The 13,497-nt window shown below is 36.8% G+C and overlaps 1 protein-coding gene across 1 annotated transcript in view; it reads right to left on the bottom strand.

The window, feature by feature from the left end:
• LOC139739477 (uncharacterized) overlaps positions 1-9,124 on the bottom strand; it is a 29,805-nt gene extending 20,681 nt beyond the window's left edge. Inside the window, exons 1-3 of the mRNA XM_071650081.1 lie at positions 9,017-9,124; positions 7,490-7,612; positions 4,819-4,957 (exon numbers count right to left, since the gene is read on the bottom strand). Of these exons, the coding sequence (XP_071506182.1) occupies positions 4,819-4,957; positions 7,490-7,612; positions 9,017-9,124 (370 nt within the window). The remainder of the gene's footprint in view (positions 1-4,818; positions 4,958-7,489; positions 7,613-9,016) is intronic.
• Between the last annotated feature and the right edge of the window lie 4,373 nt (positions 9,125-13,497).

Genomic DNA, 13,497 nt, shown 5'->3' with positions numbered 1-13,497 from the left:
AATGGCCAATGGCAAGAAATGCCATGGTCACCCTACCAGGCATCCCATTTACAAGCTTGTTTGTTGGCCACAAACTGAAACAAGATTTGCTAGACACTAGATATGTTTTCTGGGATAATACAGAATGAATAAGGAATGAGTAGGCTTTTTCCTGATTGCCCTTGACTGGGTCATCTTCAATTATTAAGACTTCCAAAATGCTTACTGCTGTACAGCCAATGATTCTAAAACAACAAAGGAGTAATAATAGCTCAGTTCTGTGGTGCTTTGCATGCATCAGAATTCCTCCACAATTTAATCTCAAAAATTGTCACTGCCTTGAAGCTGACGAATGTGGTGTTTGGAAATCAGCTATCGGAAACATTCAAGGGGGATATTTCTAGAAAGAGATGAAAAAGGCAGTTTTCATGTTCTGTACTAAGAATTTGTATCTAGAATTAAAATATATAGGTTTTCCCGGCCAATTTCGCACTTTTGTCAGTCCATTTGATAAAAGGTTCATTCAATTTAGCGAAAATCCTCGTCACTGCACATTCTGTCATTCAAAATTGCAAGTTGGTCGTTCAATTTAGCATTTCGATCAATGAAATTTGCACATGTGCCATTCGAATTCGTAAAACGAGCATTCAAATTGGCACGTGCTCTTCAGTCATTCAAATTCGCCAACACTGGCCGAAAGGGGTATTTCAGTCATTCAATTTCGCGTATGGGCAGTCAAATTCCTAACATGTTCATTCAAATTAACGTCATGTTATTTCTCTTTTGAAAAGGTGATAACATTTAAACGCGTATTTCTATGTGACTTTTTGTTTCATCCACGCACTGTTAAGCAGTAAAAGTATCATACTTTTTACCATACATAACTCGGGTTTGTTGTTCTGTAACGCCCCTTTTCTTTCATACATGTCATTTTAGGCCTACATGTACCAATACTAACTTCATCTTCTTACAGTCATGACAGCACAAATTAGATACAGACGTATTTCTCAAGAAGACAGAAAAAGAATTATAGAAACATTTGATGATCATAACCTTGACTTCCTAGAACTGGCCGACACACTCGGAATAAAGCACTCAACGGCCAGATAAGTTGTGGCCACATGATGCACTAAATCTTCGGACTGGAAGAATCACTAAGCACATTGAAGAAAAAAAAAAAAAACCTGTTGCCAAAATCTTTCAAATAAGTACGAAAATATGAAATGTAATGACGCTTGCAAAACAGTAACTGTGTTGACAAAAAAAAAATAAAGAAAGAACCAAAGCATAAACATGCGTGCTAAATTGACTGCAAAAGATGTTAAATTGGATGCCCAAAAATGAATTTGAATGAACGAGTGCGGCATGTCCGTGATCACGTGACTATATTATTCTAAATTGAATGAACGAATAACGAAATGGTGCTAGTTTTACGAATTTCAATTGAAAAAGTGTTAATTAGAATGACGCTAAAGGTAATTTGAATGCTCCAAAATGAATTTGAATGAAGAGATCATGAAATTGAACTACCGAACATGTCATCTACGCTACATTTTGCTAAATTGAATGCAGCAATTAGGAATTGGACTGACACAAGTGCGAAATTGGCCGGGAAAACCTATATTAATCTTTGGGATAGTATGAACAAGGGCAGACATTCAATTCGTGCAATTAAAATACACCATGTAAGACTGGATCCAAAGTCATTAAGCTTAAGAGGATCACCAACTTCCCATAACATTTCTACTGGCTCTACAGTCTGATAGATCTGTCATTATCCAGTCATTGCTGAACGATACAATTATCGGAAGGTATAAGTTCTAAGTAATTCCAAAATCACTCTTTATCTCATAATTTCATCGCCTTCTCCTCATTCTCACTAACAAAGGTTCATTTTTCATACCCATGCCTTAGAAACCCACAAAACTGAGCCAAATAATCAGCCTGAAAGTTGAAATACTGAGCAGTCATTTCCATCTGACACAGAGACCACATCAAGGAAAGAAAAGAAACAAAGGGTTCATCAAAGATGCCATGGGAGCTGTCACCTGTCACTCACAACGAGGAAACAGATAGCCTCATTCCATTGTATGTAGATGCTACTTCAAGAGCAACGGGAAAATCAGAGATATTGATGATTATTACGTAGACACTGACATTTCAGTTCTCCTCATGGATCTTGTAAGTTTGCTTTACTTACTGCATTGCATGATATCTGCTCCATCACTGGAAAAGGAAATGATAAAAGTACAAATAACATTATTGAGAGATTATGTTCTGCAGTTCGTTGCGAAAAAAACAAAGGTCTGCTTTTTCATGCCTTTTATGGTGCTGGCTGAAGTTGAAAATTTGAGGATGTCTCAAAGAGCAGATGGACCAAGTATCTAAACCTGGAATCATACGGAATGTGCAATGACACAGTCCATGCCTTCCAGAAGTTTGGTGTGGATGACTGCAACCACGACAATCTCCCGCTTTACCCTCGTAGAGTCTTGATACAACAAATCCAGAGAGCAAAGCTCGTAAACTCTCACAACCTAATTTGTGCCTCTACTACAGGGAAATATGATATATTACATTGTAGTTATTTCCAGAGGGTATGCATAAGATAATCAATTAAATGCTTTTAGCTTCCTACACCAACGGCGGCCACAGAATTCATTATCATACTCATAGCAAGAAATGCAAAAGTCAACTGTTTCTGGAAGAATTTTATAGAACCAATTCTCCCTTGTGTACAGCCTTAAAGTGCTGTGACTTCAAAAACATATGCAGGGAATGAGCCTAAAAGACATTATCTATTAAAGTGACTATCCCATGAATTTTTAGAATGTCATCTAGGGCTAATGTTGTAAACTCTACAACCAAATCGTCTAAATGGGGCATTTAGTCACTCAGACACAGTTATTAAGAGGTTATTTTGAAATTCATTTGTTTTGATGTCAGAATCACATGATTTCCCATTCACAATTTTTACCCAAGCGCAATGCTGTTAAAGGAATGTTTCCCATGGCAGCCATTTTGCATTTCAACATGGCAGTGTACGTACAGGACAGGAAGCAGTCCCGCCTACGCAATTCACTGAAGTGATTGACTTACACATGAGTGTTCCAGCATGCTCGGGTTTGCAGATTAAAGATCTTAAAGCACCAAATATGGTCGAAATCCATCTTGAATTTCAAGAGTGGGCAGCCCATGCGAATAATCTATTATTACAGAATGTATAGGCCCTATGTGTGTTTTTTTAAAGAATGTTTACTGTACGCCACCATAAACATTCATATGTCTAAAAGTTGCTTGTAACCAGAAATATTAGCTGAAAAGCAGCCATTTTGAATGTTAAGATGGCCGCCTCGAAAGTGACCTGCAATTTAAGGGAGGGGAAAAGTGCATCTGAATGTTCAACATCATGAGCCCGGTTTATGCCCGAAATGTGAACTTTCTTTATTGCTTACAACATTAGATATGGGACAAAATATATGTTCTGGTATGGCGGCCATTTTGAATTTCAAGATGGCCACCTTCAATATCAAAATGAACCATCGTTTCAGAAAAAAAAAGATGTTTCAGAATGTCTGAGAGCATACGCATGCTCTTTGCCCCAAATTAGAACCTTACACAATGTATACGATATGAGATACAGGCCTAATTACGTCAATTTGTTATTGTGGCCATTTTGAATTTCAAGATGGCCGCCAATGTATATGATCCATCATTTAAAAAAAAATGTATATATTAGCATGTCTGACATCACAAGCATGCTTTTTGCCCCAAATTTATACTTTCCATAATGCTTACAACCTTAGATATGGGTGAAATACATTTAGCAATGGCGGCCATTTTGAATTTCAAGATGGCTGCCTAAAAACTGTATCAAGACTATCTACGGTATCAGAAAATGGTGCATCAGAATGTCTGACATCATAAACATGCTTTTTGTATCAAATTTGAACCTTCTATGATGCTCACATTATGAGAATTGGGTCAAAATACAGTTTGCTATGGCGGCCATTTTGAAATTCAAAATGGCGGCTGAAGACGTGGTTGGAAAAATTGGAACCAAAGTTTTTTGGATTCAGCACCCCCAAATTGACCAAGTTAGCTAAGAAAATCAATTTTGACACGAAAATCTCACGGGACCCAATATTTCGACATAGCAGACTGTACTAATGTGAGAAAGTATGCTGATCACGAAACTTGCCACAGTGATGATTTCACACCCATTCACTAAGTTGAATCATGCTCAGTCATGCATGAGAGTTACATAACCTACGTGGTATCATTGGACAGAGGACTTATTGGACTATCTAACCATGAAAAAATAATGTGTAGATATTTTATAGTTTTCTGAAAATTTGCCGTTGAAGTTGGGTTTACTTTTTTTAGAGACACACTGTATATCAACTTTGGGCGAAAATGAATAACAATGACCCCTTGAGGACGTTTTTATTTTACTACACAACGCATTTCCCATGATAGACACTTGCCCGAATATACTCGGGACTCGTCCTCATAGGTTTAGGAATAAGATAACAACAATTTCTAGACAAGCGAAGACCTGATTAGAGAAAAGATAAACCAACATGGGCTTATGATTAACCTTTTATAGGTATTCCGTGAGTGAATATTAATGTGCATAATTATACAGTATTTATCTTATGTTGTTAAACTTTTGTTTGATTTCGTGCAGGGAAGGGTAGTATCCCAAACTGCGTTATCTCCTTCCACTAAAGCGGGTTCCTTGAAATAACGTTATTTTGTGAAAAGGAGAAAGGTTTGAATATTTCATAATTGAAAAACTAAATTCGGCCAATGATTAGAAGATTCCAGTCTCCTTACCCCGTGGTGAGTATTGTGTATCAAGTGTATTTGTTAGCTGGTCGATTCGGTCCAGCCCCCACGTAGCGTCCTCTCGTACGCTTTGTATGCGGTACACACCGTCTTCCTCTACGTATTCTACGGCTGGCAGACTTCGCACCTAAAAGGTTAAAGGTACCGTGGTAAGTCATGTCATAGATTTTTTTTTTTTCTGCTAGCCGAGCTGAGAACTGCATGATCTAGAGTTGTCTTATTTGCCGGTACGTGCTATTTCCAGAAGTGAACAAAACAAAAATAGAAAGGAAATAATGAATAATAACTATATCGTTCATGTCCTTTCACGTCCCTTTTTTCTTGTTTGATTTGATTTAATTTCCTTTATTGACACAATTCATTTGCATACATTATACATAATTAATATGCACGTAGTCCGTACATGAAATATGTTATATATGTTTTGTGCGAATTGCTATAAGCTATGGACAAAAATATATATATATAATATATAATACATAATACAAAAAAAACACGTATAACGCACGTTTGATAGAAATAGATTTATTGTTAGATTTATGACAGAAGGAGAGAGAAAGGAAGAAAGATCAAAGGGGGAAAAAGAACAGGGGTACTCCACATCATGGTGGTTAAAGATACAGGTGTATGCAAAATTGCTAATTCTGGTAATAATATACTCTCTAAAAAAATCGAGTGAAAATTTTCACTCTAAAAAGAGTGAATACAAAAAAGAGTGAATTTTGAGTGAAAATGCTCATTTTCACTCATTTTGGAGTGACGTCAGGGATCACTCGAAGATTTTGGAGTGATCCCTGACGTCACTCCAAAATGAGTGAAAATGAGCATTTTCACTCAAAATTCACTCCAATTTCACTCGAAATTCACTCTTTTTTGTATTCACTCTTTTTAGAGTGAACATTTTCACTCGATTTTTTTTAGAGAGTATCTGTTACTATGATTATGTTTGCTTTGATTTGATTTATTTCCGCATTCAATTGAATACAAATTTAATGGAAATTTCAAAAGCACAAAGACAGAGAATAGCAAGAGCACTGAAATAAAACGATAACGGTACACACAAGTAGGTACACATGAGCATTAGCATTGAGCAGTGTATATACACAGAAACATAAAATGAAATATACAGTAGGCCTATTTGTTTTCAGTACAACAGAGATAATTGAATGCAGGAGACCGCCATCGTAAGCGATTTAGCTTGATATGTATGGGGCCTCAATATCCATACGTCTACTCGATGTACGAATAACAAAAATAAACTTTATGAACAGGCAAGAACCGTGCAACTGGTTTTGAACATACTGGATTTGCAAAGAAGGGCATTCCTTACTTGTCTTCTAAAATATATATGTTTTGTTTGGCACAGTCGTATTTCATGAGACAGAGAATCACAGAATGGATGTCAGGTGAACATGTCGTATGGATCAGTGGTCAATTCAAGGCCGTTCTTGGCTTTTCAATTTGCATGTTTGTAGAGGTTCTGGTTAGAAAACTTATATGAATAGCTGAGTTAAAGCGGAAGATGTTTAACAGGTTGGTGGGCAGTTTGTGGGAATAAAATTTGTACACAAATACAGCACTTTGGCGGTAATGAATATATTAACAAATGATTAATAGAGAGAGAGTGCGCAATCGAAAAAAAAAAATGGGTTCGCATGAGACAAGTAGTCCGAGTTCGTGCAAATACGGGCAGCTCTTTTTTTGTTCTGACGGAGAAGAAGTGAGTTAGTCTTCTGACATGCCCAAACGATATTACGGTAAGAAATATAAGGCAGTATGGTGGACTTATGAATGGTAAATAACAGCGCGGGAATGTATGATATATTCGATCTCCTATATACAGAAGTCACAATGTCGGCAAGATGCATATTCCAGTTTAATTTGTCTGTCTCATCTCTTTCCCTCTATTTCTGTTTTCCCCGTTTCCCATTTTTTTTTCCTGTTCCCTCTTTCCTCATTTCCCGCCCTCTAGTTTAAAGCTCTTCACCCCGTCTCTTCTGTTCCCCGTGAGGTACCCACATAGTGCACCAAGCACGGTCTTTTCACTGGGTACCTTCAGCCTTTCTTTTCGCAGAATGTATAGATATATTTGTATGAATTATAATGCCTCATCTTATAGACATGAACATGTTATTCTTTGCTACCCCAGTATCACTCTATAAAATGCATGTTAAGATTTCACTTTTTTTGTACATTCTGTTGTAAAAAGTAAGCAAAAATGTGAACTTTGAATTGAATTGAATTGCATTGCATTGAATTGAATTATTCTTTGTTCTATACTGCATGCAATAGATATCATTTAAGTGGGTTTTTTTCCTATACTATATTGAACACATGCACTCACACGTTTGTTCACCTTTCACATACTCTATGCTGTTATTTTTGCTTACAAATATTTTCGCGAATGAAGAGGTTACAGACATTTTTTCTCGATGTTTTCGCAAATTGACATGGAAGCTAATGTAAATGTACCATTACTGTAGCATCTGGTGACATTTTTGCGTGTTGTTAAATTCGCAATCCAGCTGCTATTTACGAAATTCGGGAAAATTAAGCCCCTCGCAAAAATAATAGTTCATACAGAGCACATGAAGAGGACCAGCAGTGAGAAAGAAAGGAATGCGAAGATAGCTCAAAGATCAATGCGATCGAAACTTACAACATCGAGGATGCGGTCATCCAGCTCGGCGGCGAATCCATGCAGGACGTGGTGCCAAATAGCGCCGACCCGTCCGCCAGAGATACGAACATCGGAGGCCACCTTGTCGACATTATACTCGTCCTGGAAATAAAGCGAAGTTTGACATGGTGAAATCTATCGTTTTTATCTTATTTCCCGTGTTTGGTCACGCTATGAATTGAGCACTAAATAAATTGCGCCTTAAAACAATAGTAATTATGACTAAACTTTATTCAACTCCAGCTCTTCAACAATCGAGACAAGCTCATCTCAGGTATATATTCGATGTGAGTCTATCATACGCATAAGATTACGAGACAAAATTGAAATCTAGACAGGAAAGTGTTGGAGTCTTCCCATGAGCTCAAAACCAAAATGTCAAATGGCCCTCGAGCTAGCCTTTGGAAAAAGGTCCATGATTCATATACCCACGAGTCATACAGTTATAAGCTAGACACCAAGTGAAATAGGCCGCCACTAGCTGGACAGGCCTATCGCTGAAAATGGGCAAATAAGGTCCGTGAATCCAACACTAAGCAAACAAGGCCAGCGAACTCAAAACTAGGCCAGCTCCCCCCAAACAAACAATCCAAAAAACCCAAAAACCCAAAAACCCAAATCCATGAGCTCGACAGATGTACATAAAGCCCCGTAACGTCATGATGTGAGCTTATAATGACCTTCATTTGCCTTTATATCTCGTGAACCGCACAGCTCGTCGGCATGATTATTGTAGTTTATGTTGAACTCGTAGGCATTTTTCACTTTAATGCGCGTATAGCGTCTGACTTTTGAGGTGTATGACTTGTGAGCTTTTTAACTCGTGGGCTATGACTCGTGGGTTGTATTGCTATTATGATTTAGGGCCTATATGGGATGTACACTGTTAAAACATCGGTGTTAGATTTAACACCATGGGTGTTACATCTAACACCGATCAAACTTCAATAGAGGACCACACCCACAGGTGTAGAAAATGTATTGTGACGGTGTTAAAAAGTGTTCACCTGGCACTTCGTGGTGTTAATTTGACACTGTGGCTGGTGATATTTTTGACACTGCGCTAGAGTTAATTCAATGATGACACCGCATGATGTTGATTTGATATTGGTGGTGTTAATTTCAATGGTATAACACCCGTCCAGCTTCAATAGGGGACCACACCAACTGGTGTTACTGTGGTGTAAATGTGTTTACACATTTTTTTTTTCAAAAATCAAGTACTTTATCGGAAAATTCTTTATCGTCTTGTTGAAGTTCAAAATTAACAAGAAGTGCAGTAACTAAGAAACTATTCCAAAAAACAATTTTAAATTTTGAAATGACACCCGGAGGTGTTAATCTAACACCTTGAATGAGCACCGGAAATTTAACACCAGCTCGGTGTTTCATATTTAACACCGGACTTTTTGCAGTGTATGACTCGTCGGTGTCGAGCTTATGACGTGCAGAAGAAATGTTGGATGGATGAAAACATCACGAAACTCTGCCCTCGCTGACACTCACCCGAATCTTTACGAGGTACTTGCCCGGGATTGGTTCGCTGTTGAGGAGAAGTGGAGCGAGCTCAGCGGAGGCCGCTGCCACAAGGAAGATTGGGAGAATGGCCAGCATAGTGCCTGGTAGGAAAAACATATGAGGAAAACAATGAACTCCTTCTCTCTCTAGATTTCTAACTACGGGGAACATTGTGCGGGTTCTCGTGTATCGAAGTAAAAATCGCAACCAATTTCCCACCGTGCTTTGAAAGTTCGTTTACCAAAAATCTGAATTGCAATAATAAAGGTAACACTGACAAAGCACAAAATACTCTTCAGGAACGACCATATAAACTAATCAAAAGTAAAATTGATGATTTGATAAAATAATGGTTCAGTTCCTCTGCTCAGAAAGAGGGGCTTAAAATTTGCCCACTTGAATATTCTTAGCTTAATTTCTAAAATTGATGAACCTAGATTACTTCTGAGACATACATCACTTGATGTTATTGGTTTGAATGAGACATGTTGTGATTCCATGACTGATGATTCTTAATTGCATATCGATTATTATGTTGTTGTTGTTGTTTTATAGAAAGAAAAATGAGAGAGAGAAAAATGGGGCCCTATGATGATTATGTTTTATCACATGAAGACCGCACAAGACATGGTGGTGGTGTGGCTGTATAAACTTCCCACAGATTCAATTATCAAATAAGAGACGATTTTAATTCATCTACTTCAGAATGCCTTTGGTTTGAATTGCATTATCATGTGCATGCATATTTCGCTGTTTGCCATGAATTCAGAATAGCAGTGACCAGGGCGATTCATCATGAATAATTAATAAAGTATTCATGTGCCTTGGAGCAGAGCTCTGAACAGGTGGTATCCATGTCCATTGTTCAGGGTCATTGTAAGTACACACTCACATACACATCATTAGTTCCTGTGTAAAGTTCAAGTTTTGTACGGATGAATAAAATTTGACCAAAATCTGGAACTTACCTTTGAAATTAATCATGGATTTCATGAAACTGATATAGAATTTCATATTCAAATCACCTCCAACTAAATTGTACACTATTCAGCCTTTACTCATATCAACGACAGTTTCATCTGATGTATAGTATTCGAACTATTAGCATAAAAGTGGGGTTTTTTGTAACGCCTAGTACATTATCGTTTAGCTATTTAATAGACATAACATGATGTTCATCAATAATATCATCCAGGGCTCCATGGAAGACCAATATTTATTGGTGAATGGGCTACCCTGACAAAAGATAGAATGAATGGATGAATTGATTAATTAATTAATGAACAAAATAGATAGATAAATAAATAAATACATAGATAGATTAATTAATTTCTAGCTCTTTCTTAAGTTGTTCGATCTGCTTGGTTACAAAGCGCTGGGTGTATTGAATGCCAGTAGGCCCTATAATTCCCCTTCTTTCATCTGATGTCTTTAGACAAGGTTAAACGACACATTGCCTGAAGAGCAACATGTCTACAAGGACACCAAAATTGTAGAATTGATTAAAAATGGCGTTGAACTTTGAAAAATTGTAAAGAGTGCATAATACTGGAAATGATCTGTAATATTATAAACTACGGTGTTGCATATTATGAAGATGAATAAGCTCTTTCAAGCATTATTTCAATGTCAATACAGCAGGAAAAAATCAGTAATTTATCGTTGTTTATCGAATGAGAGGGATAATAGACTTACACAAAAAAGAAAATTTTGACAAAATTTACCAAAGAGTTCGGAAGACTTAGATTGTAAGCTCCCAGTGTTGTTTTATAGTCTCGTTTATTTTTGTAATCTTGGAGAGTGTCCTGAAATAACTCGGAAAGCTAAGCTACATTAGGATTTGGTATCTGTACATTTCCCGAACTACATTATTTCATGTTTTGGTTTTTTTTTTCATCTTCCATGAAAATATACTTCCAAGAATTTTTACACTAAACTTTCATTTTAAAACGGATGATTTAAATATCTGTCGCATAAAGCCAACCGCATCAATGTTCTTTCAGAATCTGTAATCATCAATCAGAATCAATATCATAAGATTGAGAGAGAGAGAGAGATTTCTTCGTTTCCTATAGCATTGGTTACGTGGGGCCGATATCTTTAAAATTATGTGTGAATCATTACAATGAAAACAAAAAAATGAATTATTTTTTTTTAAATGTCTATCAAAAATCATCGGGTTGATGAGAGATTTCGAAAATGGTTTACGGCAAATGAAATGATAAAGCGGCATGTGAGCAATGACGATATCATTTCTGAAGTCAAGCTGAAATTCGAGACAAGGTTGTCAACACCCAGTGTACACTAGTTGGGATAACGCCGAGCTTCTTGATATTGAATATCTATACCATCATTAATATCAGTCACTATATGTTATGAATACTCATATTGATTTATTTGAAAATTGCATTAGTTCACTTTGATTATCCATTGAAAGAGAGAATAATTCGATAGAAACATACGGGGACTGGATCGAAAACATTGGAATAGGTGTTTCGGCCTGGATCTACACGCTGGGTCTATTAGTCTATATTGATTGGTAAAAGCAGGAGAAGTATGAAAGGTTTAAAAATTGCACCTTGCATAATGACAACTCGACACATCATAATACTGATAAGAGGAAAAGAAATACTCACTCACCTGTAGTGATGTATCTTGAAAGATGTTTGAAGCAGACTCAAAGTCAAGTTGCTCGGTGATCTTGTGAGAAGATCTGGTGAGGACCTGCCCAATACCACTGGTATATAAGCACTTCGGTGATAGCAGCTTTCGATGATGTTCTTCCACCCCTCACAGCTCACTCGTACATCACATTAACAAATTGATGTTGAGAACACAACTCGGCCCTTACAACGTGGCAGCGTTTATCATATTATGTAAATATACACCACTAGCGATAACTACATGGTAGTCACGCGCCTAAGGAATTAGAATAAAGACCGACGTCATCTCTTTCTTCCGTTCGACTGATTAGAAATGAAAAATAAATTATTGACAGATTACTGCATTGCTTACTCTACACTAAGTTATTGCTGAGAAACAAAAAAAAAAAGGCAATGCAAAATTTCTCGACCTGGCGTTATGTCCGATTTTTAAGGCAATACACCGCCTATGTGGGTACGTTTGTTTACATACGTTAATAATGAGTTAAGATTTCAGACGCTATATTTTGTTTCGTTGTGTTTGTGTGGATTTTGTATTTACTATCATCTAGATATGTCTGAAAAAACCAGGAACAAGATGTTAAGTTTTACACAGACTTTGCTGTCTGCAAAGTCAATGTTACACCACAGGCTTCAAAGTTCAATGCGTATAATGAATTATTATGTAAGGAAAGTGAATTCCTATTTGAAATGTTCAATTAGGAAATGATCCGCATGTTAGTATGTGTGCATCATTCTTGATGGGGCAAAAAGGTGAAAAAGAATTATTTGGTAGCATATCTTTAAGTGAAAGTTGTGTTAATTAAGCTTTCGAGGACAATATATACTTCGCCCGTTGATGAATCTTTGTCTCTGAAATATTCATTAGGCAGGAGTGCAATATTAATAGATAATACATATATTAAAGATCATTACTATCAACATGAATCGTCACCTTCAAAAAAGTATGCGTTCGAAACCATTGTTTAGAATGAAGGAATCGAAGAATGTTCTTCCCTACAAATTGATGTTTTCTTACAAAATTAATATGTATCTCTTGTTAAGATCATTGCCAAACGAAGGTTATACCATATCTTTAACCATTTACGCATTATGGCAACGTCAGCTATACGAGATAGCAAGAGTGATATTCCAAAGTCAGCCTCGCTTCTATCGGTCATTAGGCAATAACTCACTTATTTATTTGTCACCCTCGTAGCTGAGTGTGATAAGATTTGAGAAGGAACCAGATGGCAGTTGCAAAGAATAATTTCATAACCGCAATAGATACACTTTTCACAAAGTCACCTTGTCAAACCTGAATGATGAAGTTCAGCATTATCATAATTCAAATCCTTGTCATCATCATTGTTGGGTAACATGCAGAGAATTTGATACTTTTTACACTAAATGTTTGCTTAATTTCTGCATTGTCCTTGCAAAAACATAAACAGAAGTGTAACAATGAAGTGATACACCATTGCACAAATTGATGTGTACAAACATTATAGTTATTGCAAAGCACAAAAATTATGTGAACTTACGATAAGTGCCTTTATCATGTTAGTCTGCCAATTTTCCAAAATGCTTTGTCGTTAAGTTATCGTGACAAAACGCGCAGCTTGCCAACTGACAATGAAAGAGGAGGGGGATAAAATGTGACCCTGCACCTCAAAACAAACAAAAAGTCGCCAGACATGAATTTTTAGTTAAGACCATATTCTAAAAGAGCAGACTTTAAGCTTTAGAATGATGTATAACTCAAATCAAATGGACTCTCCTAACCTATCTAAATATTGGAAAGAATGCACAAACTCAGGAAAAGTG

This window comes from Diadema antillarum, unplaced genomic scaffold (genome assembly GCF_040938485.1).
Source record: "Diadema antillarum isolate AM-2024a unplaced genomic scaffold, OU_Dant_1.0 seq00000799_RagTag, whole genome shotgun sequence".
Taxonomy (NCBI): domain Eukaryota; kingdom Metazoa; phylum Echinodermata; class Echinoidea; order Diadematoida; family Diadematidae; genus Diadema; species Diadema antillarum.
The sequence above is the reverse complement of the archived record's forward strand: the minus strand, read 5'-3'. Positions and strand labels throughout refer to the sequence as shown.